This window comes from Candoia aspera, chromosome 2 (genome assembly GCF_035149785.1).
Source record: "Candoia aspera isolate rCanAsp1 chromosome 2, rCanAsp1.hap2, whole genome shotgun sequence".
NCBI lineage: Eukaryota > Metazoa > Chordata > Lepidosauria > Squamata > Boidae > Candoia > Candoia aspera.
The window spans coordinates 133,333,646-133,352,748 of record NC_086154.1 but is presented as its reverse complement, the minus strand read 5'-3'; the positions used below and the strand labels follow the sequence as shown (position 1 = coordinate 133,352,748).

The 19,103-nt window shown below is 41.1% G+C and overlaps 1 protein-coding gene across 2 annotated transcripts; it reads right to left on the bottom strand.

Annotated features, from left to right (window-relative positions):
• Positions 1-2,825: 2,825 nt before the first annotated feature.
• PRKAG1 (protein kinase AMP-activated non-catalytic subunit gamma 1) lies at positions 2,826-18,969 on the bottom strand. Of its 2 annotated transcripts, XM_063293685.1 has the most exons (12): positions 18,911-18,929; positions 13,209-13,257; positions 12,283-12,389; positions 10,360-10,441; positions 10,211-10,269; positions 9,504-9,549; positions 9,179-9,233; positions 7,369-7,495; positions 7,032-7,197; positions 6,433-6,470; positions 4,584-4,730; positions 2,826-4,148 (listed from the first exon to the last, which is right to left on the bottom strand). In XM_063293685.1, the coding sequence occupies exons 1-12, from the start codon at positions 18,917-18,919 to the stop codon at positions 4,029-4,031; spliced, it is 1,005 nt and encodes a 334-aa protein (XP_063149755.1). In that variant the 5' UTR covers positions 18,920-18,929; the 3' UTR covers positions 2,826-4,028. The 2 variants fall into 2 exon arrangements, with proteins under 2 accessions (XP_063149755.1, XP_063149754.1); XM_063293684.1 differs by having other exon boundaries at positions 10,211-10,441; positions 18,911-18,969.
• Positions 18,970-19,103: the final 134 nt, after the last annotated feature.

The following is a 19,103-nucleotide window of genomic DNA, read 5'->3' as shown; positions in this document are numbered from 1 at the left end:
TACTATTACTATTTCATCTGTCTGGTGGAGGCGCTAATTGGAATCCAGAAATGTTTGCTGATATATTAGAAGCAGTCTAAGATATACCGAGAAATCCATATCTGACTTCTGCCCACCCCTGATAGAGAGATAACCAAATCCAGGCAAGCAGCGTCACGGGCTTAGTCCTAGATCATTAACACAGAGATCTTTTAACACATGCAGCATTCAGTATTTTCCTTGTGATCCACCTGCAAAATCAAGAAAGAGAAACCTACCTCCACATCCACACTGGTGGGATGAAAATATTTTGCCACTGTATGTCTTCCAGAGTTCGCAACAAGGCTACTACTTGTCACATTCTGTCAGCTCTGAATCTGCACTTGCATCCAGCCCTTTTATCCATGATTGCCACTCTTCCCAGTCCTCTGGGCCTACTCGAGACAGGTTGAAATCAGCAACCCAGAAGCTCCTGGTCACCCACTTGCTCCTCAACCAGCCCAATTCTGTCTTCTGTTAGCATCAGATACAGAAATCTTTAAAGCCCGAACTGTCCCAACCCAGGGGTGCAGCCTTAACCATTCTCTGCTTGTCCTACTCCCACCCTGTGGGGAATGTGCTATGTCAACACTCATGTGCGTGTGGGGGTGGGGGAGCGAAGACCAGAAGTAAGTAACTGCACAATCGTAGAATAGGCTCAGACTACTGGGATACAATGCATTTCCGGCATAGGGCTGTCCTCCACACACTTTGTGGGGAAACAACCATGCTCTCAGGTCATCTCCTTCCAATACAGGCTCTAACAGCACTCTCTTTCCCTGATTGAAGCTGAATGTGTAGTGCAAGAGCAGTGATGGGCTCCAATGGAGGAGATCCAGGTTCAAATTCTCCACGCTCATTGGGTGACATGGGACCACTTATCAACTCACACTCCAGTATCTGACAAGGTTGCTTTCAGGGGAGAAAAAAAACTAGGGGGAAGGGGGCATGAGAAAAGGTAGGGTTCATGATTTAACCATAGTGCACCTTTTCCCACCTGGCACTCTCTAGATGTCTGAGGCTGCAAATGGCTGTATGGATGAAGACCTTTCCCCCCACTTCTGGGGTACATTGCAGATATCCAGGCCCCAGCAGATGGACACACACACACACAAGTAATCTACCCATTGCCCAGAAGCCTACCAAGGTCTTCAGCCCAGAAACCTTCCCATAACCCCAATGTACAAATTCTGGGCAAAAGAACCAGCTGAGGATGAGTTAGAGAAACCACAGGAGATTCCATTGTCTCACATAGCAGAGAAATGGACAGTTAAGCAGAACAGGTATTATGTATCCAGCAACCTGCCCAAACTCATCACCTCACCATGGCAGCCCATTAGAGTCCACTCCTTTTCCAAAACTGAAAGTTAAGCAGTCACCGGCTTTTCACCCCAAGGCTCTTCACCCCTGCACATAATCTCATAACCCCCACAGCATCAACAAAATACACAAGTAATTCCCTGACAGTTCGTCTTCATTTTCTGTAGTTCTGGCTTACTCTGTGGTGGGTCACCCCATTCTCAAGGGCCTGCCTTGCTCAACAGCCATCACTTTTTGCTAGGAGATGGTGTTCCCACCCATAGCTCCAGCTATGTGCCTGAGGATTTCATCCTTTTAAAAAAGGCACAGGCAGAACAAATAGGCATCTAGCATCTGGGCAGGGATGCTGGCTCAGCGCATTCCTGGCCACAGGAGCACTGGTGAGGGGAGAGGAGTGACAGGGACAGAGACACAGATTAAGGCCCTGGAAGTCAATACAAGATAGGAGAATGGGGCGGGGTGGGCAACTAGTCATTTTGGCTTGATAGGAATATGGAAAGAACATGCAGCTTGGAAGGCTGTTGTGGCCTACAAGAAGAACCATTCCCAAATGGAGGAGAAAACCCTGAAATGACAGGCAGAGCTGATATAAGCAGTGAAGTTCCATCAGCAATTTCTTTTCATTTTGGAGCACACAACATAATATGATAGCAGTGGCATTTCAGTGGCACTAAAGCAGAGGTTTCCAATCTTTTTGACCTAGTAGGCACATTCGTAATTATTTTTATTCTCTAAGAAATTATTTTTATTCTCCAAGAAAGCTTCTTGGCCCATTTTGGGAGTCCAAAGGCATTACTGGAAATGAAGAGGATACTGAAGGCCAGCACTTTCCCTCACAGCATCCCAGCTTCATTTGGAGAGAGAGAGAATTGTGTGTATAAAGTGTCTGTGTGTGTGTGTGTGTGTATTGCAAAAAAGGCACATGCAATATAATGTGAAAAGACACCGTAATCATAGCTACACGTTGCAGAAGAAGAGAGGTAACAGCAGAAAAACGGTTATTTGGAGAAATTTGTCATTAGACTTGACATGCTCTGAGCTGATAAGCTCAACACTGTTTGAAAAATACTGATATCAAAGACAGATGCAGAAAATCAATCTCTTGAATATAGGTATAAAGATTATATGATGATGTTCTTATATGCATAGCTGTAGGGGTACAATATTCTATAAATACATACGTATCTGGAGGAGAAAATATGCAAGGAAGGGAGGATACAAATGTGTATCTGGAGGAGCAAATATGTAAGGAAGGGAGAAGTATCCAATTTCAAAGTCTCAAAATAAAATTTGGGGAAGTGAAATGAAACTATGGAGAAAACATACCAACTCAGACCAAATGGTGCTTTGAAATAACATTAATGAGTTAAGCCAATGTGCAGGTTGAAGTGGGTCTCCATGATCAGAAAAACTATCTTCCGCTCCTGATGGAGTTGCCTCCCTCTACACTGCTTGCCAAGGTTCATTCATTCTTCAGGCAATGTAAGTTGAAATTTCAGACTGATCTTTTGTTAAGTACAGACTCTCAAAAATGTAGTAAATAATCAAAGGAAGGGTTTTCAGGCTTAGGGTTAACTCCTCTCCATGGACCTGAAATAATTACCAAACATACTCTCAAGTCCGTGTTGAGGTGACACAAAGAACTCCTGAAAGTTTTCTCCTTGAAAAATAAGAAAAGTATGGACAGAGGAATGGAGATAGGAAATACAACTTTACAAAAATATATATTGTACAGTTTACCTGGAAAGTAAAGCAATATAGGAACGTGCAAAAGAGGTGGCATCATTGGCAAGGCAAATTTTTACAATGGGGGAAGACATTTCACTTTGGTAAGGGAAAACAGGCACAGATTCCCAACAAATTCACCTTTCTGTGTTGGAAGCAAGACCAAAACATTTCCAGACCAGGGCATTTCTGTCTGTAGTCCTCTCACAGGGAAGTATTGAGAGAGAAGATAAATGAGGCCTTTCCCTGCACGGATCAGCAGATTCAAATGCTGAAGGCAGCCAAACACTGTCACACCACCCTGGCTCAGAAAGGGATTTTCAGCTCCAGTGATGAAATTTGCTCCATTTGGAACCTCTAAAGCAAAGTTTGGTTCTGCTGCAGGGGAGGGCACTGTGAGTGACGGGAGCTGGGTAGCAGAAAGCATGCCTATCAGGGAGTCTCAGAAGGAGAGGATATCACTTGATGGAGACTGCAGTGACACTCAGAAAGGGATTCCCACTCTTTTATACACATTTCTTAGATGCACATGACATGCAAAGGGTGTGCACACCAATACATGGAAGAACTGCCAGGTATCTCACTTTTGTTTTAACTTAAGCTCAGAATTAGATTCCCCAAAGATTGTATCCTGGATTTTTATAGTTTTGTGTTTGTGTCCATACATGGTTATTTCACACTCCATCAGGAAGCCTGACACATGCTCTTCCCATCCAAAAATGGCCAGTGTTATCTAACTGAGGCTACATTCTGAGTTCAAAACCAGTGCTTCTAAATCAAAGGAACAGTAGGCCTCGAAGCTTCCGGAAACCAACATTTGAAGAGGGAGAGCCAAGAGGGAGAGCCAACTCCAGGGGGATTGGCTTGTAAGTAGACCACATGGCCTCCTTTACGCTGCAGTTGTTTGGCCAAAAGAGTGATGAAGGAAGGACAGCTCTGCCATGTTTCAGGCCCAACAGGTAGACTCAGCCCTCCTGCAGTGGGGGCTTCTGATCCCCAGGCAGCACTAGGGCCTGCAGAATATCGGAGAGGGAGATGATGCCCTTCACCACGTTGTTTTCATCTACCACAACCAGCCGATGAACCTGTTGGTTACAGAATGTTTTGTGAGGGCCTATTTTACACAATTAAGAATTTGGTGGTCATCCCATGATGACACCCTGATACAACTGTCTAGAAGAAGAAATCTGGCTCATCAATAATCCCCCCCAACACTCCCTTTCATGGGTCGTTCAGAAGCTTCCCACATTTTTCTGTGGAAATGAAGAGTCTCACCTTGAGAGGATGGCTACAGTATTACACCACAGTCACATAAGAACCAAATCTAAATTTGCTGGGGCCCATGATTACTTGCCAGTTTTAATATCTCACTTAGAGAGAGAGTAAAGCAATGTAGAGACCAACTTTCATAACAACTGAAAGTGCTGTATCTTATGAGTACCCCAACTCCATCTTGCCACAAAAATCTCCCCTTCCTTTGTTGAATTATTAGCCAAATGACAGGAGGGAATTGGATTTACCTCGGCCTCTACTAGTCTGTTGATTATTGTCTCCAAAGTCTCATGCTTGTAACATTTCAGCACACCTTCAAAGTACTGCGAGCGATGCTGCAATGCCTTAGTCACTGTCAGATCCAGATTATTGTAGGTTTTCTCTGCTGCCAGGTTCTGATGATAGAGAGATAAGAAAGTGAGAAGATCTGGTGCCACAGCTGGCCTTCACTGACTCCAACCTTTTTTCTCTCTCCACACGCCTGCTTTGATGAGCTTGAACCTATCAAGTCTGCCCATGGTCTGCAAACAGAAGATGCCTAAACCCAGTATGTTTTTATTAAAAAGAATTAACACCACTTCTCCGTTGTCACAGCAAATATTGCCATCATATGAATATTTATTTATTTATTTATTTATTATAAATAAATAAATAATATAATAATTGCTTTGGCGAGATGGATGGTGAAGAAGTGTGTGTGTGTGTGTGTGTGTGTGTGAGAGAGAGAGAGAGAGAGAGAGAGAGAGAGAGAGAGAGAGAGAGAAAGAAAGAAAGAAAGAAAGGAAGGAAGGAAGGAAGGAAGGAAGGAAGGAAGGAAGGAAGGAAGGAAGGAAGGAAGGAAGAAAGAAAGTAAAATTGGTTGTCAGCTAATATTTGCAGCACCACATGCTAGAAGACTGGGTCATGTCATATTGATATTTAGGAATTTTCCTCAGAGATTTAAATACAGAGGACAAAACAGTAATCAATGCACCAAAACAAAGCAATCTCAAGCTGCATGCTACAAATTAAATGGGGAGGGATCAGCATTAAACCCCCTCCCATTTTCTTTCTGGTTCCAGACATAATCAAACTTCATCAGTTGGATTTACCTGAGTAGGGTAAAAACCCACATACAGGTAGCCCTTGTTTAGCAACCACAATTGGGAAATTGTGTGGAAAATCATGTGGAAAATCACAGGACCTTGACTCTGCTTACAATTTTACTTCAGCTTTCCTTTTTCCCCACTCCGCCACCCTTTGGAATGCTCACCCCGGCACTGGGATAATTAGCAAGAATGGAATTAATGTTTGTATTTACATTAATTGGAGTGGAAGGGACTACAAGAGTGTAAGCAGGCACATAATGGGGAATACACATCAAAAGGAATGCACTAGCGCTGGCTGTTTCCTTTCAATGTGTATTCCCCATTGTATGACTGCTTATTCTCTTGTAATCCCTTCCTCTCCAATCTCTCTGCTCTGCGAGGGGAGGGAAATAAAAAAATGGGTCAGGCATAGGAGAGATTGCCTAACAAGATTGCTTGCTTAAACAATCTCTCCGCTGTGCAAAGGGGGAAAAAGGAAAAAAAATGGGTCAGGCACAGGACAACATATAGTAACGAAAACGTGACTGAGGGGCAGACACTGCAAAGGTGGTAAATGTGTGTCTTGGTCACAAAGTTATTTTTTCAGCACCGTCATACCTTGGAACAGTCACTGCATGAGGCAGTCAGTAAGCGAGGTCTATCTGTACAACCAACTGAGCCTATCTCTTGGACTCCTTGCCTTTAGACCATGGCAGTCCCATATGGTCATGGCTTCTATACCCAATATCATACCAGCTTCCTCTCAGAACATGGATTTTCTCAACATTAAATCCTCTATGCATTTTGAGTACCTCAGAAATATAAATGTATATATAAATATCTGTTTGCTGACAAGGTCAGGCTGGCAAATTAATAACTTTTCCAAACTTAACTTTCATACTGTACTTAAGGTAGCATAATCTTGAATTTGATAAGCTAAGAAGTTTTTTTAAATGAGGAAACTGGGTAAGCCAAAACAGCACATTTTACTCTTATAATCCTGTAAGCAAATATTATCAGAAATACTCACAATGACATCAAACTTGGAGTAAATATCCACAACCCGGCCTGAAAAACAGAGAGAGATTGAAGTTCAGTATTCTGCATAACCTTCCAGCCTAAGATCAGGAAAAAAAGTCCTTAAGTTGGAAGGAACTGAGAAAAACATCCTGCTACAATGCAGAGCCATGAATTAGTTCACCACCTTGCCTCATGCACAGAACAAAAGAGAAACTGGATACAATTGAAAAAGTGCCTTCTGTACTGTACTGGATCAATGGTTTACAGAGCCTCATAAGTCAACCAACCAACCCACCCTCAAAAGAAAAATAATGATATGTGATCACTACACAGGGACAAGAATACCCTTCTAATATCCAATCTAGGGCAGTCAACAAGAAAATGTATTACTAATACATCAGCCTGCCACAATATGTAGTTGGGAGTTTTACCACCTGAAGCCCCAGAGAAGGGAATCTCTGGGACATCAGATTACAGAATTTTATTATTTCCGGGAGAGTTCTTCAGTGGTTGCCATTTGCCTATAGTACACTCCACTAATAAAGCTAGTAGCATTTGGACTCTGTTCCTCCGAAATGCTTTCATCTACTCTACAATGCTTCTTCTCACCTGAATCATCCACCACAGGCAATGCAGAGACCCGATGCTGTACAAAGATGCCCAGCGCAACATAGACAGGCGTGCTGGTCTGGACCTTTGCGATGTGGTCGTAAGTACCAATCTTTAACTCCTCCAGGGTTTTCAACATGAATTCTGGCTTAGGGAACTCGGCAATCTGCGGGACAACAAGAAGGAGATTCTAATAGCAAGTTGAAGCTTTGTGGACAAAAGAAGTAAAATGGCATCTCACAACTATTCAAAAAGGAATGGTCTGCAGAAAGGGGGCACAACTCTCAGTAACACATAACAGGAGGAGCCAAGTTGGCCTGCACTGAGAAGTACTCACAAACAGCTTGAGGAATTTGAGGATGCGCTTGTGGGTCAGGATATACAGTGTGTTGCCCGAGTCAGGGTCTATGACAGGTAGCCGGTGGATCTTGTTTTGAATCAATGAAGTCACAGCATCAAACAGGCTTTACAAGAGAAGGAGGAGGAGCACATCAAAACTAAGAAGACCACTCAGATATGTGATTTAACCCCTTAATTCTACAAAGGATGTCTCTAAAGCTCAGCTGGGGATGGTTGGCAGACAAGAAGGGAGGAAAAAAAATGCAGCTGGGATTCCTAGATCTATCCTTAAGTCTGAGAGGAGATCAGATCCCATGCAGGTAGCAAGGGTTTCTGGGATCTGCTCTAATGTATATTCCATCCTCCTCCAAGACTTACAAGAAAAAACTTGAACACATAGATGGAAATCCTCCTCCCTCTGAATTCTAACTACACAATAAGAAGCACAGAGATCTTCTGCTTTAGATTATTTTATGTGATCCTCTCCCCTTTCTGAAGCTAAGAAGAGGACCATTAGAGTGGGCCTTTTCACTGGCGCCATCTCATGAGATGGCAGCAACTTGTTAGTTACTTATTTGTCTTTTTGTTGTTATTGTTGTTGTTGCAACAGCTCCCTGGGACAAGAAAAGGTGATTATGAAGTTTTATGGCTCAGAAACAAAAAAAGCTTGGTTGATGTTGCATATTAAACAGAAAGGAGGAGAAGAGTGAGAAGAGTCATTTGCCCGTCTGCATTAAGCAGGAAAAGGTCCTGGATAGGCCCTACTGTGCAGTGAGAAGTTTGCCAGTGTATGGGATGTGCATGTATCTATTAATTTAGCTTTTTTTCTTAGGGACAAATGATTTCATCTTTCAAAAGATTTAATGGCAAGGAGTGAAGCAAAAAAACCCCCATGAAGGTGTGGTTGGGGACAGCTGTGGTTTCTGGTCCATGGTAGGAGGAGATGGCAGTATGCAGCATTGCCATTGTATTCATTAAGTACCACAGCGGTTCCTCACACTCTTAGAAATGTATGTGCGGGAGGGAGAGAAGAGAGAGATGTGGGAGGGAGAGATCGAGTAACTAACAGCTACTGTTAAAGAGCTATTAGTATAAGAGTTTACAAAATAGTAACTACAGAAGAACTGAGTAGAACACTAAAGCAGGTAAGCCATCCCAGTAGTATTTCCCAAGTCCTTCTATGTAAGACAGAATCTTAATTTACAAAGGAACACTCCAATTCTTTGAGAAATATCATCCTAAATCTGACATCTATTAAACATAGAGCTCTGAATACACAATCTTCAGTGCATGCATACAGGACAGTAACAACCATCACTCTTTTATAAAGAGTTGCAAAACTGAACTTCTGTCCTGATTTGCTTAGAGGAGTCAAAGAAGATGACAGCCAGAATAGCTTGGCACAAGATATCCAAAGTACAAGGGGCAGGGCCAGATTAAAGCCAACTGATGATGTCCCTTGGCCCTTCCATTGCTTAACTGACAAGACATTAAGACTCAATAAGTGCTGAAAACTAAAATTGAGTGTGGCAATGAAATACTTACAGGCATGATAGCTAGGGGTAAAACTCTGTGGTGTCCCCCTCCCCTTGTGGCCTAAGCATGTGCCTATTTTGCTTAATGGTTAATCCAGGGCTGACAATAGGCAATCCACAGACTAGGAATGACTGAAGGACTAATTAAACTGGCAATAGCTTCAGAAAACAAGGAGCATGCCAGATGGGAAGACTGTCAGGAAGCATTTCAGTGGCACTTCAAAAATGCAGAAACAGATTAGCACATAACCCCATGTTGGTAGAGTCTCCTACCTGGCATTGGGTGAGATGCAGACCAGTGGCTTGAAGGAGTCCTGCAAGTAGACTTCTGCATGAGAAAGGAAAGATCAGTTATCCAACAGTGTCCCTTTAGGAAGAGAGAAGAGAAAGTACACAAATGCAACTCGGATGACCTGCTAGTCCCCTGTTGATGACAGCCAAAAGGCCCAAATTTGGGTGTTCAATCAGACACCGGGGAGGGAAAAGAAGGGCTTTGCTAAATGCCAAGATCTGGAAATACCAAACACATTCTTTCAATGTTCTTCACCAGAAACCCCATATTCTCTTTGCCCCATTGTAATAACCCTTCTGTCCTTACCTCGCCATGTTTCAATCTTGTGCTCTTCCAGCTCATAAATCTGCACCTGGACATACAGGAAACAGTGCTAGGGCTAAGTATAACAAACAACGTCCCCCCATGCTGGTCAGCATGCGCTCTAGCTTGCTGAGGGTGGAGTTTAATCCTCCAGATGTGACACAGTAGATGCAAACCTGGCAGGATCAGGGACATGTTCCAACAGAGTAGGACTCTGGCTCCAAAGAATGACAAAGCAGCCCCAATTCAACAGTTGTTGCAAGACAAGCCACAAGCTTCTCCCAGGTCTTTCCCAATCCACCTCTCCTTGCCCCAGTTAGCAGACTGCTCATGTAACTAAGGCATTTTGGCCACACTGATCTACATCTTCGACTGTGGGAGGCTGAGAAATGAGATGAGAGCTCATTGCTTTTATATCTCAGTATTCCATATAATTTGATCTTTATTTTCCCTGTTATTTTCTCACCTTGTTTCCTTCCCTGGAAACCTGAGGCTGGAAAAAGTCCCATTAATAAATGACCACTTCCAAAATAAAACTCACTCTTTACACCAGATGTTTCACCCGCATATTTTAAATTTTTCCTTAACAACTGACAGTTAGAAACATACTCTTACGATACTCAGATTGGCAATATTTCATGGCTGTGTTAAAGACCAAGGGCTCCTTTAATGAAGAAGGAAAGGGATGGCAGAGCTCCAAGGGCGTTTACCATGGCTGATTTATAGTAGCGATGAAGGATATTGATGAAGTCTGTGATTGTAAGCATCCCTGTGAGGGAAAAAAAGAGGTGTGAAGAGGGCACCCTGGGCAGCGGGAGGGGGAAGGCAGGGTAAGAAGACGAAGCAAGAAGGTCCTTACCCACAAAGCTTTGCTTTTTGCTGTCCCAGAGTGGAGCAGCCCGCACCCCATTGGTCACCAATGCAAAAAAGGCTTTCTTCACCTGCAAGCCAGAAAAATATGGGGCTGTGACACAGCATCCGTACACTCACTGAGGAAAAAGTTACAACAGCTTCCCAAATCTGGTGCCTCTCCAAAGTCTTGGGTTTCAATTCCCATAATCCTTTGGACAGCCTGCCCAAATCTAGGCTGTTTTGAGGATTATGGAAGTCAAAATCCATTAGTCTGGAAGGCATGGGATGGGAAGACCCAGAGTTAGAAGAAGGATCAGGAACAAAAATATCACTTTTTTCAAAAATTTCAGAGAGGCAGCTTTTTGTCAAAGCTTTGGTGTTCACTATGCAAAGGCTAAGCAGCACACACAAAAGACTGCAGGTGACTACTGCTGTGAAGAGCATCTTATTTTGCATTTGTTTGGCTACTATTTAAATCCAAATGATTTGGCATCATCCTGCTTAGGATCAGACCAGCATTTTTAATCTACAATATGCAGATAAATATATAAGAAACTAGATACAAAAAATACACACATGCTTAGCATCAGCGACTCTATTCTGCCTAAAACTGGATCCAAACCCTGATATATCAGTTTCCAAAATTTAAAATTTTATTACTAGTTTTATTAAGTTTAACAGCTTTTTAAAAGCAAAATTTAGCAACTTTTGACCTAAATCACTCTATTTTAAAAGATTTATTACCCAAGATTCTGCTTATGTTCTTGTTGATCACTCGTAAAGAACATGATTTTACGCATTTGTAAAGGAGGACTGTTCTTGTTGTTTTAAGCATACTCATATCTAAAGCAATCTGTAAGATCCTAGCAATGACCAAGAGAAACATAAAAAAAAGTTGTTTACTATAGGCATCATTATCATTATCCTGTCACACTGACCATCTTCTACAGTTTAAAAAAAAACCAGTTAAATGTGTCAGAAATGCTTTATAAATTCTCTCATCAGGAACAGGACAGGACAGCATTTTTATATCCATCATCCTTGTAGTATGTGAGATAGTTTAAAACAAAATTGGGGATTCTTTAATCTCATCCCATTTTGATGCTCCTGAGGCAGCCAAGGCTGCTATTCCTGGGGTGCTAACAATGCAATGATTGCGATTTTGGTGGCATCAGAATACAGAAGAAATGAGGTCAGAACTTCTCACAGCAATTCTAATGAATGTTCTCAATCTAGAAAGACTGGTCTTTCCTCTACTGATCAGGAGAAACACATCAAGCTCACTGGGGTTCAGGAGACTCTATAGAAAGCAGCTGGTGGCCACATGCATAACCTCTGTGTTCCAAGTTGTTAACAAGTCCAGTCCATCCAAAGGATAAAAGCTTTAAGGAAGACAAATTTATCTGTGAGGAACTTGCCCAAGCTATAGATGTGATAGGCTCCCTGAAAGATGTTTGGATCCACAGTGGAACAAGTGCATGTGTGGATATCTCTTATGCCTGTTCAGTACAAGGGAACTTTTGGCCCTTCAGATGCTAGTAAACTAAAGCTCTGAGCAGCTACTGTCAGTATGGTCAATGTTGAGCAGTGGTGGGAGATGTATTTCAGCAATATTTAAAAGTTAAAGGAAACTAAGCAACTGGCCACTTTCTTCCATAACCCACTGATAGTTTATGTTCACAACTCTCCACTCAAGCTGCCAGAAGTTCTATGACTCTTGAGCACATATGCACACATACCCTCACAAAATTGTCCAATTCATTTTTATAGAGAGTTTTCTACATACTCCACATATGCAGAAAACATCCCTCCATCTGTTGGTAGCCCCATTTTACTATTCTTCAATTAGAGGAAATGAAGGTTTACCCAGGAATCCCAACTCCCTAGAAAGCTACTGCTGCTCTGCCCATCAAACCAGGTTGCTACCCACCTGCAGAGATGTGTCAAATACAACAAGCTTGGAGCTTGTTGGAATGAGGTCATAACAGCGATGTGACTTCATGAAGCATGTGTAGATGCCATTGTTGGAATCACCATCTGTTTGAGGAAGCAAATTTCAGAGACTATATACCTCTTGTATAAGGAAGTTTTAAAAATGGTAAACTGCAAGTGGCCTATCCCTGGGATGGAAAAATCTCAATTACAGGAATTCCAATTCATTTGAAGGTAAGAAAAAGTGAACTTCAAGGTATGCCTTAACAAATTAACATCAGAGCAGAAAAGTCCATGTTCCTAAGAAGCTTAAATATACCAGAAAATCATACCATACCCATTCTCTTTGCTTTTTAAAAAATCCAACCAATTAAAAAACAAATCTGCGTATTTCACACAACCCACTACTGTTTTCTTAATTAAGGCTAATAACTTTCAGGAAGAAAAAACAGAATTGAAGCTTCATCCCAACTGCAAGTTCAGTTCTACCCTCCTTTAACTTTCACCAGAAATTTCCCCTTCAGTTCCGAGGCTGCCTTCAATGCTGTAACGAAGAAACTGGTTTGCAACATTAGAAGGTAAGGGTCTGTAAGATGCCCAGATCACACTGCCTGCCTCTGGAAATTGTTGGACAAGCTTAACTCAGTAGGACAGACAAAAGTTTGCAAAAGGTAAGAGTCACTTGCAACAGAAACTGGCTCTCCGAGCTCAGAATCCACCAATCTACTTGGCAAATTCTTAGGAGAAAGTAACCCCGACACTTCTTGTTTTAAGTTTTTGTTTAAATTACTGCTTTTATTGTATTTCTGTAATCCTGCCTACAGCTGTTAAGGAAGTGGACAGAATAAATGTTTGCAATAAACTATACGCAGGGACCCAAACTCAGGAAAATCTGCTATAAACCAGTCTTTGTGCCTCACTTACCTTCTGATAAAGGCAGTTTTTTCTCCAACCCACCCTCAGGAATTGCACCCTAAAAAGAGAGAGAAAGGAAGATAGGAGATGCACTGTTTCAACATATAATTCCTGCGACATCTGGTGCTGATTGTTCCTTGTAATAAAAAAAGAATTAGGAACACCAACCAATTAAAGAAATCTTATTAGCAATCATAACACTTGATTAATTGATTAAATCTGAATGTATTTGCATATGAGGAGCTTTGGAAATAACCTGTTTTGATAGAGATTTTAGTATATTAAAAGAAGATTGCTTCCCAAGAGGGGGAACTACCTTGTCAAAGCTGAATTTCATCACCTATTTTCCTAAGTATTTAAAAATAATAACAACCTTATCTTGTTTGAAAAAAGAACACCTTTCAACTGCTTAAAAATAACCTGCTACCTTGATTAGCTGGCGACTGTACACAATCTAATCCTCATCCAAAATATCTAGAATATAGATTCCTTCTCACACACTAACCCACCTATAGCTGGAGATGTATCAGCAGAAAAATAACCCGAGCAGATGGAGAAGAGGTGCAATGTAGCTGGGCAGCATTGTTATCAGCTAAATCTGAAGTGTTACTCAGCTATAAACCTTATCTCACCACTATTATCCAGCCTTATCAATTTCACAGGAATACCATAATAAAATATGAAAGAAAGATGTGTATACTCCCCATCCTTCTTGTAAACATTTATGAGTGTTCTACTAGAAGTTAATTCCCAGCAGTGGAGAGGTAGAACTATGTTCTCTATGGCTTGTTTCCTATCTCCCAGAAAAATGTTATTGTCTTCCCACAATTATCTGTGTCATTTCCAGGGAGTGACAAGGTCCAGCTGTGAATACTTCCAAGCTGTGAAGTTGCTAGTACAGCAAACTCTTGATTTAATGCATCTCAGTTCAGTAGATTTCAGATATAAGGGACAAAATCTATGTTGTGGAAAATTCAAAAGTACAGGGCAAATACTGAGAAGAACCATATTTATTGCAGCAATTGTTGGGTGCCTGCTTTACAAGAAAGAGACAATGGGAAGACAAAGATTTTTTATAGAAGTTGAAGTCTACAAGGCAAGAAATTCTAGGGACCAGATTTGCTGGTCTGTTTGGAGAAGTTAGGCAGGTGTTTTTCAGGACCTTGGGTTATTTCTATTATTAGGCAAAGTAGCCCTTTCAGGAAGACAGCACAGCTGGGGAAATCCATTGTGAAGGAGGTGGAATGTTGAGGTCATCCGCTGATGGAGGATAGAATGCAGAGTTTCTCAGCTTGTTACTACAATATGTCGCAATTCTTTATTCAGGCTGCCCTTGGGCTGTATTGTGAACTCGTGAGGAGGCTTCTATTCTTTGGCTTAGATGGGATTGCAGGGGGCTTTGTCTGGGGGCAGGGAAGGTCAGTTTGGGTCTGGTAGGATTAGGCAAAGAGACAAGGTGGGTTTGACCCTGGTCAAGTCTAAAAGACAGGGAAGAAAAGAGTGCAACCTCTATTTTGTTAGATTTATGTTATCCACTACAAGGTGGAATTTGGACTTCACTCCAAGCAACAAGCAATATCCAGGAAGCACTCCCTGCAGTGTGAAGGAACTGAAGTTAGTAATTACCACCAAACCATAAAGAAAGGTGGTGAAGAAGCACCGGAGGACAATGTTTTGCAGTGATTAGAAGATAAAAGCAATTCTTGATTGCAGAGAATGAGATAAACAAAGAGGACACAGCCAGTGAGAAGGGAAATTAGAACAATGAGGATGAGGAAGTAGAAATGAAAGTTCTCATGCTGAAGTGGTCAATGTTGAAATTACACCCCATAACACGTTAGCTTTTATGATCTTATCCTGAAATCCCGCCTGATCACCCCTATTTTCTTGTTTTTAGGAAATATCGAGTGACACATTTTCAAGGTTCAATTAAAATTAGAAATTCATTTTCTTCAAACTGATCAGTTGTCCGATATCATCATCACTGAAACCCAATGCAGCAAAACCTTACTGACAACTATTAGTAAGCTTTTCACATGTACATGGACGTTTAGGGCTCAAAAAATTCCACTTGTTATGCGATGGACATTTGGCTTTAACAAATATCCCTTTCTGTAACAGATATCCCTTCCCCCCAATCAATGTATTAAATTGTGGGTTCAGTGTACTACTGTATGGCAGGTTGGTTATGTAGAACAGAAGGGGGCAAGGTTAATCTAAGTAGCCAAATCAAAAACATTATGGAATCTAAACACAACTCAAAGCTAACTGTTGTAGTCTGGGGTGGGCAAGGGCCACACTTAACATTTTTTGTGGAGCAGAGCTGTAAAATCAGTGGTTTCCTACAGCATCACATATAAGAAAAAGGAACAAAAATTTTTTCCAGGTAATACCAAGATAAATTATCATGTATTTTGTAAATGGCTACCTATAAGCTGATCTCATTTCTCGACTTAAAACCAAAAATCCCAAGGTTATTGGAGCTCAACATCCCTATGTATGGTATAGACACAGGGGTAAGTTCCAAAAAAGTTCCTTTTCCTTTCAGTTTTATGCGACCGTATGTACTTAAGCAACTACTGTTTAGTTCTAACACAAATTATCTCAGCCTCCCTCAATCTGGGACCTGCCAGATGTGTTAGAACTCCTATTCTATCAATTGCATTTCCAACATATCTGAAGACACCATAGTGGGGAATGCTGGATTAACCTCAGACCTTATTGGCCAGCATGCAATCTGGAAGAAGACATGCCTTCTTTTCCCAATTCCAGTATTTTTATTGAATCTCAGATAGTCTTCTAGAAACTGCTTCCCTTCAGACCTGATGGACTTGAAGACATAAACTGAATTGTACCACACTGTAATGTGGTTTATTACTTTCGGCTTAATATAGGGACACTCAAACTGTACATCATGACCCCCTGGGAGGCCCGTCAAACTAGAGGATGATAATGTCTGCTACCACTTCAACTTCTTCTCCAGCTATTTGCACTGGATTGGCATTGCCTATTGCTATAAATAAGTTTTCATTTATATTATTACACAAAGGCTGGCTTTTCTATTCTCTTCTTTTAGTTTCAGCAAGAGATTCCTTAAGCCTTCCTTGCTTCTAGTCATCAAGTGGCATCATCAGCATATCTGAGGTTGTCAACGTTTCTTCAACCAATTTTAATTTCAATGCCTATTTCTTCTTATAATATACCATACACGTAAGTTAAATAAATAAGTTAACAGCATAAAAGCTAGGCTCTCTGCTTTCTCAATTTTGAAGTATTTGGTTGCTCTGTATTCCATTCCAACTGCTGCTTCCTGGTCATCATACAAATTGTTCAATGGGCTGATGAGATGGCCTGGAACATTCATGTTTTTAAGAGCTATCCACAATGAGTTGTGATCTATACAGTCAAAACCTTTGTGTAATCAATTAAGCAGAAATAGACACCCTTTTAAAAATCCCTTGCCCTTTCCATTATCTGTTGAGTGCTAGCAATAGAATCTCTTATGCCTTTGCCTCTTCTGAATCTAGCAGTACATCTGGTAATTCTCATCCTATGTATTGTTGAAATTTGGATTGCACAATCTTGAGGATAATCTTAGGAGCATGTAAGATAAGTGCAAATCTTCAGTAATTTGAGCATTTTTAACATTGCCCTTTTTGACAATGGAATACAGTATAAATCAATCTTTTCCAGTCCTTTGACAATGGCTGCATTTTCTATACAAGCTTACAAACCACATATAGCACCTTATAACATTTTAAACAATTCTTCTGATATTTCATCAACATGCTGGTATTTTTCAGCTCCAGCTTTGTTCTTAGCAATCTTTCCTACGGCTCTAAAATGTCTGGCTCTAGCTCTATGACCAAGTTATGATATGCATCATTAATTTGGGGATCCTTCTGTACAGTTCTTCTATGTAATGGCACCATCTCTTCTCAATATCATCCTCTCCTGTAAATACTTGCAATGCTGCATTGGTGTTAGTCAGACTACTATAAAGAGCATGTATTTGTAAATGTTAAATATGGAACACAAAGAGAGTGTGTCTTGAAAATAAAACCAGATTTTTGCAATCTGCAGAAGTTTATCCTTCCCATTAAAAATATGGTTTAAAATTTGTTTGGGTTTTTTAAATTTACAATGAATAGTTTTGTTTTATAACATTGAGAAGTTTTAGCATTGCTTTGCTTGATACTTAGATTAAAATTTAAGTAAATGGGTATGATACTTTTGTTTAAAGAGACTGCAATAGACCTTTACAAATGACAGCAAGGCTTCCTGGTGTAATCAAGAATTGCTCTCTTTTTAAAAGTAGGCTGAATTATATATGCCATTGGCATTGCAAGACAGTGTCAAGTAACAAACCAACTTGATCACCTACCTCAGAATGAACAGGGAAAAACAAACAAGTTTAGCTTAAGTCATCAAGTCTCTAGGTCAAGTCCCATCTCAGCCATCTGACAGCTTTAAGCAAGTCCTTCTTGCTTAAAATTCCTCTATCTATACCAGGGTTTCTCAACCAGGATTCCATGGAACCCTAGGGTTCTGCAAGAGGTCATTAGGGGTTCCCTGGGAGATCACGATTTATTTAAAAAATTATTTCAAATTCGGGCAACTTCACATTAAAGAGGTAAGTTTCATTCTTTTAGTTTAAGAACAGTGTTAATGCATATATACAGGCCTACCCAGGAAACAAATATAATAATTTTGTAACTTCTGGCCTATATTTGAGCCTGAATGTGCAGGAGTTCCCCAAGGCCTGAAAAATATTTCAGGGGGTCCTCCAGGGTCAAAAAGGTGAGAAAGGCTGATCTATACTATGGGATAACTGTACAGTACCTACAGTACTGTATTGTCTAATAATTATCGGAAATAGGGGGAAAGTGTTTTAATCATTTAGGATTATGGCTGTAAAATCACAAATACATATGCAGGTCTTTACGCATCTATCTTTTTTACACAATATGGCTTTGGAGATCACATTGCCAGAGATACAGCTTTTTCTTTTTTTTTTCTTTTTATAGCTCATGCTGTAGCCTGTTTAAAACATGACTTGCCCAAAGAAATTCAGGCCAAAAATCAAACCATTGCAAAACTATCCAGCAGAGAACTGACAACTAATGCAAAGCAAAATCTTTTTATGGCATTAATATCTTTTCCAAAAAAAGAGGTCTGTCATTCAGATGATTTGTTTATTAGATTTACATCCTTCATTTCGTACGGGAGCTCCACAGCATTTCCTCCTCCAATTTTTCCCAAAATACAAGGTAGACTGTGGGAAACTAACTAGCCCCGAATCACTCAGATGAGTTGCCAGGGTTGGAACTGAACCTAAATCTTAGCCCATAATCTTAAATAATATATCATAATAATGATCCACCACTTCAGAAGGCGCTGTAAAAATCCGGACGAACACCCAATTGCAGTGAACACTTATGGAAAAATCTCTGCTGCCATCAAGGGGTCGTCCTAATGCCTGCACTCCAGATCTGCTAGCCCTACCCAACGCTATACAAAAGCGATATATTCACTATTATACGTGTCAAGTCTGTAACACCTTTCTGGACCCAAACCCCAATAACCCCGATAAAACCTGTATTGGGATACCGCAGGTTCTCAATAAGGAAGGAGACTCACAAAAGAAAAAGAAGCCGGTATGGCGAGCAACTAAAACTCGTCCCCCAGGCTCTACGACGCCTTTCACTTACCGCCTCCATTACCGTAGTCGCTGCCTACCCGCGCCGGATTCAGAGAAAGGGAGACAGCTTCACCCGCAGTTGCCGCCCCAACATGAAACTGAACTTCCGCCCTGAGGCCCGACTGCCCTCAGTTCCGCCAGTGAAGGCGGTCACGTGAGCGGAAGTGGGAACAAGGAAAAGGAAGGAATGTTAGTGCGTTGTG

Excerpts from the sequence above, each read along its gene's own strand:
- PRKAG1 (XM_063293684.1), bottom strand. Across the intron at positions 9,550-10,210 it reads GCTACTATAAATCAGCCATG|GTGCAGATTTATGAGCTGGA; the intron begins GTAAACGCCCTT and ends CTGTATGTCCAG. Across the intron at positions 9,234-9,503 it reads CAAGATTGAAACATGGCGAG|AAGTCTACTTGCAGGACTCC; the intron begins GTAAGGACAGAA and ends TTTCTCATGCAG.